The 18,446-nt window shown below is 36.8% G+C and overlaps 1 protein-coding gene across 1 annotated transcript; it reads left to right on the top strand.

Annotated features, from left to right (window-relative positions):
- The first annotated feature begins 6,459 nt into the window (after positions 1–6,459).
- Positions 6,460–17,702, top strand: LOC140146396 (uncharacterized). The gene is made up of 5 exons (XM_072168229.1): positions 6,460–6,577; positions 9,114–9,245; positions 11,358–11,432; positions 12,470–12,664; positions 16,416–17,702. Exons 1-5 carry the CDS (start codon positions 6,505–6,507, stop codon positions 16,904–16,906), a joined length of 966 nt encoding a protein of 321 aa, XP_072024330.1. The 5' UTR covers positions 6,460–6,504; the 3' UTR covers positions 16,907–17,702.
- The last annotated feature ends 744 nt before the right edge of the window (positions 17,703–18,446 follow it).

Raw genomic sequence — 18,446 nt, 5'->3', positions numbered from 1 at the left:
CCTCGAGGTGAATTATTTTTCTTCATTCTTGGTAAATATAACAATGACATTATGCCCTTTCAGGTGATAGAAGAAAAACTTTGGGCATATACAGAATTACGGCATCACGTGACGTGTAAATAATGCGATTTGATTCAGTAGAAAAAACATGATAAATACATCTGCCTGATCCAATCGTAGTAATGTTGGCATTTAAATGTAGAATTTTGTTTCCAAAATTACATCTGAGATACTTTTAAAACCCAACCATGTTTATCAAAACAAAATGGATGACTTTAAGGTATATACTCCTGGTCATAAAAACCCCCATCTTGCACTACTTCGCTGAAAATGTTAATGGTGTTGCATTAGACCTGTTAAAAATGAGGGAAGCACCACTAAGAAAATGAGAAATTCTCATATGGTTTTTTCTGCACCAGTTCTGCATGGGGAACAAGAATTAATTAGGTTAAAAGTCTGTAACCTGAGAATTTTAATGTGAGGGCGCTTTTTTCAAAATGGCCACCAAAATCCAATGTAAAGCAATTATACGGTTAAAATAGTCAGGTAATAGATATAATTGACCACAATTTGGATCAGTATTGATGGCAGTAATGTATAACTATGTCAAGGAATTAATGGGAAGGTGCCAAGAGGTCACAGTTGAGGGCGCTTTTCAAAATGACTGCCAAAACCCAATGAAAACCATACGCATACGCTTAAAATGATCACTTCAGAGGTATAATTTACCCGATTTTGAATTAGTATTGTTGCCAGTAAGTATAAATAAGTCACAGAATTATTGGGAGGTACCAGAAGGTCACAGCTGAGGCGCTTTTCAAAATGGTCGCCACAAGTTTATGAAAAACAAATAATTGTCACTTATGATGTATATAATTTATAATTTCCAGATTTTGGATATAATTTATAATTTCCAGATTTTGGATCAGTATTGATGGCAGTAATGTATAACTATAATAGTTTGTTTCGGGGTCACCTCAGGAACCTAAAAAAGTTGGTTTGGTTCGGTTCGGGGGATGCAAAGGTAATGGTCCTTTTTTCTTGTTTTGGATCAAATATTTTGTAAAATAATTGAATTTGGTATCCTTGCTTTAAAAAGCTAGCACTAAAATTGGATTTTATGGCTCATCATCTACCAGTCACTGAGATAGTTGTCATTCAATAATGATATTACTGTCAGCCGGTCTTGATCTCGGTCTCGGACTGCCTGGTCTCAGTCTCAGTCTCGGATAGGCCGGTCTCGATTACAACATTGTTGTACACATTGTTGTTAGTGTTAGTGTTGTAGTCGAGATCGGCATATCCGAGACCAAGACCGAGACCAGGCAGTCCGAGTCCGAGACCGAGACCAAGACCGAAACAGGCAGGTCCGAGACCGATACCGGGCTTCAAAGTAAAGTCATAAATGATAAATATATAAATGATAACCATCTTGGTGACCGGTACATGATGAGCCATATGAATAAAATTTTAGAGCTAGCTTAAGGACACCAAAATTCAATTATTTTTTGGCCCCCACATATATGTGGGGCTTATGTTATCATCCAGATGGTTGCCTGGTTGTTTGGTTGTTTGTTTGTTACTTTGTTTGGCTGTCCGGGCGGAAGCAAATTCATTAATCCAATTTACAGCTCGAACGCACTCACCGATTCACTTCAAACTTGGTACAGTGATAGGATATGATGGCATGATGTGCTGTATAGTTTTGTGTCATGTAATTTGCATATTTATGAATATTAATGAGCTGATTTGCATATTTTGCACAATTTTGCATTAATCCACTCTGCATCTTAAACGCAATAACCGATCAACTTCAAACTTGGTTTGTTGATTTGACATAGTTGCCTGATGTGCTGTATAGTTTTGTGTCATGTTATTTGCATATTTATGAATATTAACGAGCTTATTTGCATATTTTGCCTATATTTTGCCTACATTTTCATTAATCCGTTCTGCAGCTCCAACGCAATAACCGATCAACTTCAACCTTGGTATGGGGATAGGATATGGTAGCCTGATGTGCTGTATAGTTTTGTGTCATGTTTGCATATTTATGAATATTAATGAGCTTATTTGCATATTTTGCCTAAATTTTCATTAATCCACTCTGCAGCTTAAACGCAATAACCGATCAACTTCATTATTATGTTTTCAGGGTTATTAGGAGTTAAGAAAGCCTAATATTAGTAATAATGATAATATTGGATGGCTTATTTCGCATGATACCATAACATATCGGATTCGTCATACAAATATCGAACTCGCCATTGGCTCGTCCGATATTTTTACGACTCATCCGATATGGTATGGTATCATGCTCAACCATCCAATATTATATCAAACTTGGTTTGGTGATTTGATATGTTGGCCTGGATTGCTGTATAGATTTTTGTCATGTTATTTACATATTTATGAATATTGATAAGCTGATTTGCATATTTTGCACACATTTTCATAAATTCAATCTGCAGCTTAAATGCAATAACCGATCAACTTCTAACTTGGTATTGTGATAGTATATGGTGGCCTGATAAGCTGTATAGTTTTCTGTCATGTTATTTGCATATTTATGAATACCAATGAGCTTATTGCATATTGCTTATTATTTTTATTTATAAACCTTTGTTATCTACACACCTTTATGTGGGGGTCACCTTAATTACGAACCGCGTAATTCTAGTTAAAACGTTTGATCCAAAACATGAGAAATATACTAGGGGAGCTAGGACCACCTCCTTTGCAACCCCCAACCGAACCAAACTAGCTTTCTTAGGTTCCTGAGGTGACCACAAAACATACTTCATAGGATTTTGGTGGCTATTTTGAAAGCGCCCTCAACTGTGACCTTGGTGCCTTCTTATTAATACCTTGACTTTTTTTTATCATAGGCTTAGGAACCGGGGGGGGCTTGGGGGGCTCACCCTCAATAATTTTGGTGCGGAATCCTCGCACACCCCCAAGTGTGGCCCACACACAAATTTTCAACTTTCAGCCCCCCCCTAATAAAATCTTCCGAAGCTAATGTTTATACTTTACTGCCAGCAATTCTCGTCAAAATCTGGTAAATTATAGATCATAGGTGACCATTTTAACTGCATACATATGATTTTCATAAACTTTGGGCGGCCATTTTGAAAAGCGCCCTCAGCTGTGACTTTCTGGTACCTTCCTAATAATACTGTGACTTATTTATACTTACTGCCAACAATACTAATTCAAAATCTGGTAATTTATACCTCATAAGTGATCATTTTAAGCGTAGGCATATGATTTTCATTGGATTTTGGCGGCCATTTTGAAAAGCGCCCTCAACTGTGACCTCTTGGCACCTTCCAATTAATTCATTGACATAATTATACATTACTGCTATCAATACTAATCCAAATTGTTGTCAATTATACCTATTACCTGACTATTTTAACCGTATAATTGCTTTACATTGGAATTTGGTGGCCATTTTGAAAAAAGCGCCCTCACATTAAAATTCTCAGGTTACATACTCTTTACCTCATACTTGTTCCCCATGCAAAACTGGTCTAGAAAAAAACCATATGAGAATCTCTCCTTTTCTTAGTGGGGCTTCCCTCATTTTTTAACTGGTCTAATGCAACACCATTAACATTTTCAGCGAAGTAGTGCAAGATGGGGAGTTTTTATGACCAGGAGTATATACCTTAAAGTCATCCATTTTGTTTTGATAAACATGGTTGGGTTTTAAAAGTATCTCAGATGTAATTTGGGCAACAAAACTCTACATTCAAACTCCAGCATTACTACGATTGGATCAGGCAGATGTATTTAGCATGTTTTTTCTAATGAATCAGATCGCATTATTTACACGTCACGTGATGCCGTAATTCTGTATATGCCCAAAGTTTTTCTTCTATCACCTGAAAGGGCATAATGTCATTGTTATATTTACCAAGAATGAAGAAAAATAATTCACCTCGAGGGCGGGTGTAAGAACTTAAAGTTGACCATGAAAATTCTTGTTTTTTCAACTTCTGAAAATGTGAAATTTCAACGTGGCAACAGGGTATCAATCTGGCAACACTGACTTATTAAAATTGGGTAATTGTAAGACAATTGCTAGGGTTGCTCAACTGTGAAGTCCGTTTGGGCAAAATATCTACCACCTTTATGTGCGGTTTTTGCAAAGTTTGTACTTTTTCACGAGTGAAATCAGAGAAATGATGGTGTTTTTTAACCTAAAATCAACAAAAACAAGGTAGGCCTGTTACCATGGCAACAAAGGAATGCTGAATTTTTAAAATATATTTTTTTGCATTGGGGCCCAATAGCTTCTATCTCCCAGACTTGGAGCAAAATCCAAGAGATGACGTGTCCAATAGTTTGTCAACGTAGAAAAAATTTGCTCTTAAGGGGTGGTGCAATAATTATGTGTACCCCGGGGTGGTGAATTCTCAAAATGGTCTGCCAAAAATCGCTTGCCCCTCCCTTTGGCCGTGCCAAAACATCTTTGCCCCCCCCTTTCGACGTGCCAAAAAACCTTTGCCCCCCTTTTGACGTGCCAAAAAATCTTTGCCCCCCCCCTTACACATGCAAGATTTTGGTGAACCCGAATTTAAAACCTTAAATTGTCTTATCATATAATGCGAGCGCAGCAAGCAGGAAATTTTGCACATTTGAATGTGTTCCTAACGTTTTCCTAGTACGCCTTTTTAGGGCGTAATATAAAATGGTACCCAAAATATCTGTGCCAAAAATTGCTTGAAACCCCCGTTCGACCTGCCAAAAAATGCTTGCCGCCCCTCCCCGCTTTTGGCCTGCCAAAATCTGTTGCCTTCTACTTTTCATGTTTTGGCCTGCCAAAAATCTTTGCCCCCTATAATTCACCATGAATTAATGATGCTGCTAGTGTATTAATGAAAGTAAAACAATAAATTGTTATCATTATTGATATCACAATAGTGTTCATTTTATAAATCTGGAGTCAATCCTATTCGAAATACTCTGTCCCTATTATTTTAAAGGAATTTAGATGTGGTGTAAGAAAGGGGGTTGAAAAATAATATCTATTTGCAACTTACGACCATGCTTGGCATGTCAAAGTAGAACAATATTTTGTTATATTGTCATCAACAACTCTACAATCCAGGAAAAAAAATAGTCGGCACATGTGCACTAACCAAGTAAAATGCGTGTCCTATCAAAATTGTAGAAGCGAGTGAAACATACATGCAGTATATGTGAAGTACAGACTACCCCCTATATCTCACCCTTCCCCACTCCCCATCTTTCAATGTTGGAGGGACTTGCGGGCCTGTTGACAACATGGCTTGGTCATTGAATTGGGGGAGCGGGGGCAGAGATATACCTAAAGACAGGCTAAGTGTGCCAACCTTTTTTTCCTGGATTGTAGCTCAAATACCTTGTTTATATTATTGAACGGCGACGGTCCCTGAAAGTAACTTTAAAAGAGTTATGCGAGTTGTGTTTAAATAGCCCTAAAATTGCTGCCATGGTGACTCTCTGAATGAAAAAGTTGCATGCAAATTTAAAGTTTACACTGGAACTCAAGCCAATCTAATATAATACAGGCTCTATATGACAGGTTAATGATTATAAGTGATCATGAATGATGGACATGTACTCTAACAAGTAAAACATCGTTTTAATAGGTTTAAGATTAGTGCAACTTTTGAATCTGTAACTTTCTCATTCAAAGCGTAACCATGGCAACAATTCTTGAGCTATTTAGCCAAATGAATTACTATATGACCTCATCGATTTAGAACACTTTAAAATTAGTATTCCTATTGTGTTAGTCCTATAATTGACCTTTTCTCCACTGTGACCGCGCAACCCAATACATTTTTGTCTTGAGCATGTATTTTTCGGGGGGTGAAACCTTTCAAATTTTCAGGGTTGTGAATGAAAAGCAGAATTTGGTTTTAAAACATGACGAACAAATCCCACTTTTTTGGCTATTTTAATGTATAGATTTTGACTTACTATCACGTGATAAACATAGGAGCTGTTACTTGTTGTTACTTGTTGTTATTATAGCCGCACACCCCTGTATAAAACATTAAGCCACTAAAGAAGGTGAAATATGTCAGCTCGTACATGTCGTATATTTTCCACGAACAGTTTATAACTCGTGAAACATGGAAATATGTGACACACTTCACATAATTATTTTAAAACAGAACAATGTCATATTACATCAATTCGGTTGTAGAGAAAGAGACGAAAGGAAAAAATCTCACTTTATTAAAATTAGTATCCGGTTTGGCCAATTGAACATGTTGAATTAGAGTATGTCCTAAAGAGTAAATAAATGAAAAGGAATGTTATACTCCACATTGTGTAATTTAATGAAAAAGAATGTTCCATCAACTCATAGTTCGAAGAAACAAACTTTGGCGACATTATTCTTATTTCGGCAATCCACATAATGAGATCGATTTCTCCCCCACTGAGCCAAACAACATTTCTCGCAAGTCTGAGAATTGAAGGAGAAATCAGTTTGTTTTCAAGATGTCTGGTAGTCACAGTGGCTCGTTTTTGTTGCTTACATCATTTCTGTTTTTATTCGTTGTCGGGATTACAGGTAGGTTTATTCATATTTTTGTTGTTTTATATCTGCAAGTAATCTTTAACTATATTCTGTCGAAATATTACCGTGTTTTAAGTTTTACGTCCATTTTAACTGCGGAAAAAGAGGAAAACTTATCCTCGTAATTAAAACGTAGTTAATTTACGAGGTTTAGTTTTCACTGTATGGAATATTTAAAGCTTATCATTACATAATAAATTCCGCATTAATTTAAAGGTATACCGTAAAAAACTCGCTAGTTAGCATATGTGCTTACTCTCAAGCGCTTTTAAACAATGCAAACATGAAGTGCTCCATCCACAAAAGTGTTAAGGGTTTTGAGCAAATAATCGACACACATAGGGGACCGTTTACAAACACTTGTTGGGGGGGCTGATGTAAAAAGAGGGGGCCTGAACATTTTGACCCTCCTAAGGGGTGGCCCTGAAAAAATTGACCACAAATTTGCCTGGGAAAATTGAGTTTATATGCTTTTCTATGGGGTTGACCCATAATTTTCATGTCAAAAAGGAATACCTAACAAGTATTTGTGAACGGTCCCTAGTTATATACGAACAAGTTAATATGTCAATTGGTGTCTCAAACCCATTAGCTCAGTTTGATAAAGCGCCAGACTTTGGTATAATTTCATGTTTTCAAAAGTGCTCGATAATAATAATAATAATAATAATATTTATTAGTAAACATATGCTAACTATCGAGTTATAACAGAAGAATGGTAACACACCCACAAGATCTTTTCAGGGACAATTGTAAATCAAACTATTCGGCAGTTAATGTTGTTTGTTACATATTTGATGTAGGCCTATGTGGTTTTAAAACATTAATCAAAATTAACCTCGGAGTAATAGTTTTGGAACGTTTTGCTATATATATTTACACTTGATTTCATTAAAAAAGAATGACATGTAAAAGATAGTTATAAATTGTAGGCGTACATGAAAAAGGAGACACCCTTACCATAATAAGTAGAGTTCATATTTCTCCTAATTCCAATGCATTGCATCATGGGAAGGCATAACTAGAGGCACATTGTGTGCCTATCTGTTATCTACGCCATGGTATGTAAGTTGGCACAGGTTCATAGTGTTACTGTTTACAACAATTATGACGGTTATCTTTATGTTATATCGAGTAACTGTTCATGCTGTATGATCTGTATGAATTGTATACGCTAAGAGGCCTTTATATAAACATAAATGTATACACTCTTAGATAGCGAGAACCAAGCAGAATTGTATATAATCGCGCGAGGGCGTACTCCACATACTACTCGCAGTGTTTTAAGAAACGTCCTCGTCGCGTAGGATTGATTCATTTTATTTGTGGGTTGACATGGTTGATGCTTTTATAATTATAAGCTTGTATTTTCCAATATTTTAGTGACAATTTGGTTTATTTAAATAGCAATATTCACGTGATTTTTTCTCGTGTATGAATTAGTTCATAACTGCAAGGCTCGTGCATTAGACGCGTCGACATCTCAAAAGGCGTGTATTAATTTTGTACAATTTCACTCCCAACAAGTACTACGCAGTTACCCTATAAATAATTGCACGATCGCACACTTTGCGTACTACTCGCAGTGCTTTTGGACACGTTCGTTTCGCCTCTTCGCATAGGATTGATTCTTTTTCGTGCGGATTGATTCATTTCTATTTGCTCGCTTTTCCACCATTTTTAGTGACAATTTTGTACATGTATATACAAATGCACACATCACTGGATTTTTTCTCGTGTATGAAATAGGTTAATAACATCATATTACTTGTTGCTCGTGAAATTTAATAAAAAATGCACTTGTACTGAGATGTTGATTCGTTGTAAAGCTATTGACCTATAATTAATAGGACCTCGACTATCAGTTAACGGCAGCAATGCCTTATGCTTCGTTTGCAGTCTTATGAGAGCTGGCCCGATATCACATAAATTACAATGAAATTATGTTATCATCGTCAAAGTCGATAACCATGTTAACCACAGGCTCCTCTAGTAAGTTAATTACTCAAATTTGATCAAAAAGTTATAAACTAAATTGGTGAAACTTGATCAATAATAAATTATTTCTACATTACTGTATACATGTACAATTCCTGAAAACAATATTCTTAACTTTTGTCGCAGAGTACTGTTTGTAAGGTTATAGCACTAATTTTTTTGGAATTAAAAAAATATTATCAAGTTCTGCCAAATGTAGCTTAATCATAATCATTCATTTAGTCCTAACTGGAGATAAAAGAAAAAGTTCACCATTTCTTGAAAAAAGAGCCCAAAACATGCATTTTCGGCATGTTTTCTGACAATCGAGTCACATAAATCAAAGACTTGGAACAAGTCTAAGCATTCAAAACCGGGAGTATATGCCGAAATGTTGCTCTAATTTTCATTTTCTTTGTGTTACTTTGATTAAATGGTTGCTAATAAGAAAGGTACATGTCTTTTCCAAAAATGAGCATGCATCCCCTGAAATTAGTCGTAGTACAAGTCTTTAGGCTTGATTGTCACATTATTTATAAAATGTTTATTACAGCACATAATGAATCCGACATCAATACCCTTAATGAACTCAAAGATTCTTCAGAGCTTGCTTTCTTCAAGTATTTCTTCCAGGGTCCGCCAGGAAAAGATGGTCGTGATGGTCGAGACGGAAGAGATGGACATGGTAAGCAAGATCAAACGAAGCTCCAGACATAACCGACAATATGCATTTTACTTGAACAAAAATAATTCACTTCGTGCGTGACATCTTAGCGATTATAAAGACATTTTATTCATTAACACAAATTTTAATGGCAATAACGTCAAAATTAAAATTATTATCAAACAAAACATGCTGAAAGACATTAATTAATATTTAAGATTAAATAAAAGCATGTCCCGATTAGACCAACATTGTTTAAACATGATGCAGTCATGTCTACAGTAGAATTCATCTCGACCTTTGCAGGACTTAAACCCCATTAAAAGCTATTAAACCAAGATAACACTCATTGAAACAGCTCAACTGATTAAATCGGATCTTCTCTGGTTGTGCACATGTGTCTGTTTTATATGTCCGGTATCGCTATGAGGTGCTATAATACAGCTTCAGTTGGGTAACTGATTATAAAGGACACGCAAGAAAACAATGGTATGTGGACCTTTGTTCACGAAATGAGACAATGGCCTGCTTTTTGTTAACCAGCATTCTTGAAAATGAGCAACATAATGATTGTTGACTTAACACGGTTTGGAAATAATTTCTTCATATTTTTGGTGTTATTTGTCGTTTACATATCCTTCCTAAAACACAAAAGTGCGACTATTTCCAAACACCTAAATTAGCTAAAAATTTAGGACATGTTACAAAACTATATTTTCTAGAATTTCATAGAATAGTTTAAATGTAGCTTGTACCGTTTTTTTGTGGCATCCTTCAGAACGGAGCGGTCCGTTACCAATATAGCTCAATATTTTCGGTCAAATCTCCATTCAATTAACACGGGGAGTTGGCTAGCTATGAGCTAGCTATGCTTTGCCCTCACTCATATTCTACGAAAGTGCGACTATTTCTGAACATCTAACCTAGCTGTAATTTTAGGTCATGTTAGAGAAATATATTTGCTAGAAGTTTGGAGAATAGTTTAAATATTGGCCGGTTATTTTTCACACAGTGATGTTAACTAGGCAAATGTAATATACTTCTAACATGCACTATTTGTAAAGGTCGCGCGTCAATGGTGAGAGCACTGTGTATTGTGTATAGGAAAACGGACAGTAACTGCAGTATGAGTGTCATAGAAATGAGGCTATACATACTCAACCAACAATTGTGCACATGGTGTTCAGCATGTTAATATAGCATAGTCGCCCTCTGTTGGCATTTACTTTACATAAAGTCAATGATTTTAACCGGAACAGTGCAAATGGCAGCCATTTTGAATATTTCAAGGTCAAGTGATAAGACATTGGGCTGAAATTAATCAGTTTGCATATTTGGCTTATATCTGGATACATTTTAGGCAAATGGTGGAATCTGATTCACATAAAGATGTCAAAACATGTTATTTTAATGATTTTTTTGTACACGCGGCGATTTTGGGCGCCATCTTGTATTCAGGAAAAAAATCGAGGTGGCCCATGGGCTTTTTTTTTGACCCTATCAACTCAAGCAACATATGTGCCAAGTGTGGCTCAGCACCTTTCGGGCAATTACGTGGAAATTATGATGAAAGATGCACACGGCAACCCTTTTATGCGGCCAATCTCACACACAGTTCAATAGACAATCTTTAGTCAAATTTACACACCTCACTGTTGCTTTATTACAATGATTTCTTACAACAAAATAATCGATCATATTAATAGTTAGACTTTCCTTCGTGTGCTCTACATAATTGACTGTCTTACATGTGTCGTAAAACAGAAACAATTTGTGCAGTTTCTGCGTTGTCGCAGTGTTCATTTTGTACTTGCAGAATCTTCAATACTGCCTAAATAATCCCTCACTCCGTCAAAGTCATTGAAAAGTTGGACGAGCGTACGATCACGGCGCATGAGTCGACATGACGAATGTTTATAATATTCTGAAAATTCGGACACATGACCCTATAGAATGGCCCTCTAGAATGCAAAATGACAATTAGCTATAATTAGATATTGGAATAGTTAACTTTACAGATTATACTGAACTTTCAAATTAAATGAGAACTCTCGGCCTTGAGATCGCGAGCAGGTCAATAGATATCAATACTTGCATTGATTTGAGAACCATCTAACCTTTTTGTATTTTCAGATGGGGCACCAGCACCAGCATGCTCATCAACAGATTCAAGAGGTATACAAGGCCCACCAGGGGAGCCCGGTAGAGGTAAGCTTACTAAAACCTTTATCCTACGTAAACATGTAAACAGCAGAACCCTAGTGCAAATTGGCCTAAGATACGTGTTTAAAGCATTTTTACCATCAGATGTGGACTATTACTCAACCTCTGCACGATTGAAATTTGGGGTTAAGATGCATTGTCGCGATTTTGTATCCGTTACAATACAGGGTTAAACTATAAATTAGCCCCGTAAAGATGGCAAGGCTTCAAAAATGAGGGTATAGAAACTACGTGGTAAATATTAAAAGAATACAATGCATATTCATTATATTTAAAATTGATTCCGTTGCCTACCCATTAGAAGCAACTGATACTGCTATACACCAGTGTTAGGAACTGTGTAATAATTATGAAACAAATTAGTTGACCACCCCTCTCGGCCTGGCAAAAAATATTTTCCCTCCAATTTTACCCTCCCCAGGGCTCTTAATTTTATACAGCACCTCTGGCCAATAGATTCCCGTAACTATCGTGCAAATCATGTTAAATTTGCCGTATTTTAGGCATTATATATAGGCTGTGTATGTATTTCAACAGTGGTGGGTAAATGTCGTAGCACCTTTACTTTTACATAGGGGCCAAGTTCCGAATTACTCGGACTTGGTTCAAAGCAATACATTTGTGTTCTGCTAGTCATAAGGATTTAGAAAAGCATAGTTTGACAAACCTACGACATACGGTTATGACGTTATTTGTAAAGGTAAAATTGGGACGTCATCACGAGTTCTGATTTTGCTGCATGTGGAGTGAAAATGAAAATTGCTCCGATTTTGTTTTAAATGGATTGAAATTATTTGTCTTTCCAACATACATCAGAAAAGTTACAATATCAGCTTAGGATCTATTTTTACCTTGGTAACACTACAAAATTGATTGTTTGAAGCCGAAAAATGTTAAAATGTTTATGTATGATGTGTTTGCACTATATTTTGTGGAATTACCACCCCCAGTCAAATAGTGCGTCCCTTGTGATCAAATACAAAATTAATATTGCAATAATGATTCTAATGATTTATTGACAGATGGACTAATGGGCGCTATTGGCACGCCCGGAAAGGTGGGGCCACAGGGTTTGAGAGGCTTACAGGGCCCTCAGGGGTCACCGGGGTCACGGGGGCCCCCTGGTGTAGATGCTACCAATCCTGTTATTTCTGGTGCTGTTTATATTCGATGGGGCCGATCAACATGTCCCTCTACTGCTGATTTGGTTTATAATGGTAAGTGCAACCATTGTGCTTGGTATTTACGCTGTCTATCCGATTGTATAATCACAGTGACGGTGGAAGCCGGTGGGGAGATGTGCCAGTTTTATTGAGACCTTTAGAACCCAAAATCATGAGCGTGAATTTTAGTGTTTGATGGGGCAGTGCGCTCTAAGGGCGTACTTTTTTGTTTTAAATGTTACCCTATTTTGGCCAAAAATGGTTTTTGGTGCTTAAAAGGAGATGCACGGGGTAATTATTCCTGAATGTGTCTTCTGTTACGAAGAAACATTTTGGAGGAGACGTGTTCCAATTTCCCCGCCTGATATGTGTACACCATTATATCTCACATAATATGTCGTCGGCAGAGTGCTACACTATCGTAAGTGACATTTTGGGCCAATATGAGATGTTGAAGAATTATGGAAGGCCATATAAAAACACACAGGTTTTAAGTTTCATAATTGCTTTTTAAAATTAATATAATAGTGCAATGCAATTTTATTAATGCCTGCAACACTATCGTATGTGCAACTCACAACTCATCGTATGTGCCACATACGCTACTTTCTTGGACCAAAACAACAAAACCACGGAATGCTACACCATCTTAAGTGCAATACTGTCTCTAATAAACATCTCAAAAAAAGTAACTAAACCCCCCTTAAATAATGACTATTTTTTCAAAAAGGAGCTATTGTATTACAAATCTTTAAAATGCGTTGGAAGCAGAATTTATTTCTGCGCATTTTGACACCTCATTTGATACAATAGCTCAGAAAACAATAAAACACTGGTCAATTTAATGTAGTGAGGTCTAGATTTGAAAGTTGCACTTACATACAAACTTTTACAATACAAAAACACTCTGATATCATTACACAGATTTCCTTCCATTACACTGAATACAAAATCAATACAATTTACTGCAACTTTCAAATCTTGGGTTACATTGATTTAAATGTACGCAGTGACGTCAATATTTAGTCAAATGTGCAAAAATAAATTCTGCTTCCAACGCATTTTACAGATTTGTAATACAATCACCCGTTTTTGAATAATGGTCATTATTTAAGGGGGTTAGTTACTTTTTGAGATGTTTACATCAGGCCAAAAAAAAGTGTTTGGTTGCCCAGACATGGGGTATAAAGGAGTGGGTCGGTAGGTCGATTTTTTTTTGTCTTAGATACGTGTTGCAGCAAGTGGGGTAAGAGAAAATATATGACATTCAGCCTTACATTTTTACTTGTGTCAAACTTTAATTATAGGTTAATGAACGTGTATTACTTGTTGGGAGACAAATTAGACCAAAATAATGCATGCCCGCTGATGTTGGTGCGTAGCACAAACTTGTGCATTATTTTGTCTAATTTCTCGAGCAACAAGTAACGCATTCATTAACCTATTTGAATAGTATAAACGAGAAGCAAAAAAACATGTTATCTTTGCTGATTTTATAACAAAACTATCACTAAAAATGTTGTAAAATAGGACCAAATATATATGCATCAACCTGCCCGAAAAGTAAATAAATTTTATGCTATGCGATAGCGTGCGAAAGCACTGTGCAAAGTACGCGGATTGCACATTATTATACACAATCAATGCACTCCCCTTTCTTTTCTAACCGCTTTTCTGATTGGCTGCTTTGATATAGGAGTGTATAAAATGTATTTGATCCTTACCATAATAAAGTTTAACCCACAGAGGACTACAGAGCGCGTACCACCAGTCAAAGTTTCCGCCTCATCCGATAATGAGGGCCGATTGTTCCATGAAATGCGATAGGCGAGACTGCTACGCAATTACCGCGTAATTTCATGGTCTATCACGTAATCGCGAAAGCACGCAACACTCTGTCGCGTATACGCGAAGGCACGCAGCGCTGGCGTGATTGTTATACACGGCACGATCGAACATTCAGCCCTCATGAATATGCGAAAACTTACACCATACAATACACGGGGACATTGACTGGTGGTACATTCTCTGTTTATCTCTTTCCTCTATGGTTTAACTTCTTTGGTAACAAAATCGGGCTGGAGTACAAAATCCCAGACCATATAATTATGTACTTGTCATGCTTGGTTCTCTAAATTGATGTTGATTGATTGTAAAATATTATTGGCATGGTTGGGGAGTGATAAATGGGGAAATGAAGGCTGTGATTACCAGGAATATTAACTTTCAAGTGTCATTTGGCATTTTTATGGGGAAAAACATCACTTTCTTTATTTTTGTATATATCATTGTAAAAATAAGAAGTGTATGATGTTTTTTGATTTTTTTGGGCCGGTCGTGTCTGGGCAAACAAACACCTTTTCTTTGGCCTCACTAATGCTGGTTTCATACTACCCTGCCGCTTGCCGCTGAGCGGCGTGGCGCACGCGCATTGCAGACAAACGGACACAATAAAGGCTTGACATTGGTTGAAACGCATGCCGCAAGCGGCAGGAAAGTATGCTGGAGGCTTAACTGTTACGCTGACGGTTATAGGCCGTGTCACCAAGCTGACTAAGTTCATAGCTCCCATGACTGGTAATAGAGACGAAAAATCCGGTGTTTTTATTCTAGATTCAGTAGTAAGTCTTGAGAGATAACATTAGGGCAAAAGGTGTCTTGCTATTGTAAATATTATGTGCCGAAATAAATTAACAGTTGTTAAGTAACATAACATGATAGATATTGGATTGGAAATTTGAGCCGATATTACGCATATCCAAATTTAGCAGTCACTGCTACACTATCATATGTGGCACATACTCTCCAGACGAAATGTCTTTCCGCATCCCCTATAACCGCAGTAATGATACTACAAATGGAAAACGTATCAAACCTAACTGTCACTAAAATATAAAGCCTTAAATTAATAATAGTCATAATTGCGGGAACCTGGAACCCTCATTTATTACAAAAATCAAGAAAGAAAAAATATCCTTATTTTGAGGTAAATTACACAGTAAAATTCATTTGAAAAAAGTGGCTGCGCTGTTTAATGAGGCTCATTATGACGTCAATACCCTCTTGCTATCAAAAAGTTATCATGATCGACTTCCAGTTATCCCGACTGCACTGCTGGTCATCATCAACAATTTTGATACAAACGCTATTTGGCTTCGGTTGTTATTTATCTTGGTGTTGTTTTTTTCGGCCCACCTTTGTTTTCAATGGACATTTTATTGTGAAATTTCATTGTACAAGGAATACATTAAAAACAATTTCACATAGCCCCCGCATGAAAAGTATTTAATTATCTTTGTAATCACTCAAAAAGCATTTTGTTTTTCTATTTGATTATATTATTTATCTGTGAATGAAATACAGTGTATAGGGTACAGTGGAGAGAGAATAAACAATATCAACAATTTGAAAGCAAGAAGAGCTCAACGACCATAATATACGTTTTGAGATATAGGCCATCAAACATTTATACATTAAATAACTCCAGAATACGTTATAGTTTGAAGGTCATATTTGGTATGAGTTGTTATGTTTATTAGATAATAACTTTTACCATTTTACAAGGTCATATAAATGATTGATTTCTTGTAATCAATAATCGCCATTATGGATTTGAGTTCTTCTTCAGGTTATAATCCTGGTCAAAATTCAAATAATTGCAATTATTTTAAAACTACAAGTTTTAAAATCAAACCGGCAATGGTGATCTTATAAAAATTCCGAACAAAGGTACAACGTCTGTGGCTTGACAATCGCATGTGATTAAATTCGTGTTTACATGTTTAATCATAATTATTTTAAACAGGTCTAGCTGGTGGAGAATATCACGGTCACCAAGGAGGCGGCTCCAATTATCTCTGTCTTCCATCAACACCAGAATATGACGAACATCAATCAGGTGATGAAGGGGCTAGGGGCTTCGTATACAGTGCTGAATATCAGACGAACACCTTCTCTCCGTTTGCATCGAAACACGATCACGAAGTTCCTTGTGTCGTCTGCCACGCAAGTAATCGAGGGAGCATACTAATGATCCCAGCAATGAAGACATGCCCCACTGGATGGACGGAAGAGTATCACGGTTATCTTATGACGGACTATCATAATCATCGCAGACGTGACTTTGTTTGCATGGATCGTTCTCCAGAAACTTTGTCGGGTAGTAGTAGCGGCGATCAGAATGGTGCTCTATTTTATCCAGTTGAAGGGCGGTGTGGTGGTGGAAATTATGGTAATTTACCTTGTCCACCTTATACGAGTGGTCGAGAACTATCCTGCGTCGTTTGCACGAAATAAGATCTTCCGGTCTTCATTATTTGAGAGAGACTTTTTTGCCACATGGACTGTTCAAAGTTGGAGTAAACGGTACTATAATATTTTGCCGATTTCCTTTTACAAATTAAGCGTACTGGTATACGCCCGGCGTGTATTAATATCCACCAGGTCATATTCACACGATAGATGTCGCGAGCGTTATCGCTTAAAAGGAACCTTGCAAAAGATTATAGAGATGTTAAATTCAATTGTCCATACATTTACGTAAGTCTTTAGTTTGATGAATTTAGGAGTTATATTTCAGCTACCAGCAGAAGTCACTTAAAACATATCCCTATCTTATCCAGATTAATGTGTTGACGTGGAGATACAAATAAAATTATATCCATCAAAATATATCGTTTTATCTAAGAAAACACATATTTTACAGATTCGCATAAAACCATTCATTATAATGTGATACCATAAAGATTCGCCTAATGACGTACATGGGCTCCTTTGCGCTAGGGTCAATTCTACGTACAATCTGCAGAAATAAAATAATTGAATTCCTTGTCCTTTATTGCTGGTGGGATTTTTACGGGAGTGTACTTTTAGTGTATGCCTAAAATTCCAGTTATGTCACGGCATGTGACAAATCTCCACGGCAATTTGTTTTAAGGGTCGTAATCTCAAAACGGGCCTACCGTCATGTACGGGTTCTATGAATGAAAAGGTTGCACTGGAACGCAAGCCAGTCTAAAATATTACACGCTCTACAGTGTGCAAAAGAATTTAGGTAGCAGTTGTGTTCACTCATGTCCTAAATAAAGACCAATGTGTCAAAATTAAAACAAGCAGCCGATGCCTGTACTCTTTAGCTCTAATTTAAGACCTGGTTTGTTGTAATTGGTTGAGAATTAAATAAACGGTGGGTGCGGGGGGGGGGGGGGGCTCACATCAAAAAATTTTGGTGGGTATGTTCCCCCGGAATTTTTAGGTGGTGGGTCTTTTGGAGCGTACCGGAAAAAGGGGTTCTTTTGGAGCTGCGAACAAGTAAAATGGGGACTTTTGGAGATGCAAACAGTCAGCACTTTTGCGTTCTAATCAATGAAAGCACGACGCTAGTTTTTCGTGCTAATCAATGGACAGTGGACTTCGGGTATATATATATATATATAAATGCGCATATATAAATGCGCACGTGACATCTACAAGTCGCCATACCGTGTTCAACGATATAAGGTACCCGGATGTGCACAAATTCCACACGCAAAAGTATAGGCGAAAATGACAGGTTACAAGGAAAATTGTTTTTGCAAAATAGTGGCACTGATTGCAAAGGACAAAATAATTTTACCCGAAACATAAACTCTTTATTTGGATTTTCCATCACGGAAAAAAAAATTAATGACGGAAAAGCTAGATATAAATGATTTAAAAACTTATATTTCATTATTTTCGTGCTAAATGGGCGTGGCAATTGGCCATATTGATGACGAAATGTGATTCTTACTGGCATTAAGATCAGAACTGAGTAGCTGCCGATGATGTTATTTGATAATTTTTGCACGTGATGATA

Source organism: Amphiura filiformis, chromosome 2 (genome assembly GCF_039555335.1).
Source record: "Amphiura filiformis chromosome 2, Afil_fr2py, whole genome shotgun sequence".
Lineage (NCBI taxonomy): Eukaryota > Metazoa > Echinodermata > Ophiuroidea > Amphilepidida > Amphiuridae > Amphiura > Amphiura filiformis.
The sequence above is the reverse complement of the archived record's forward strand: the minus strand, read 5'-3'. Positions and strand labels throughout refer to the sequence as shown.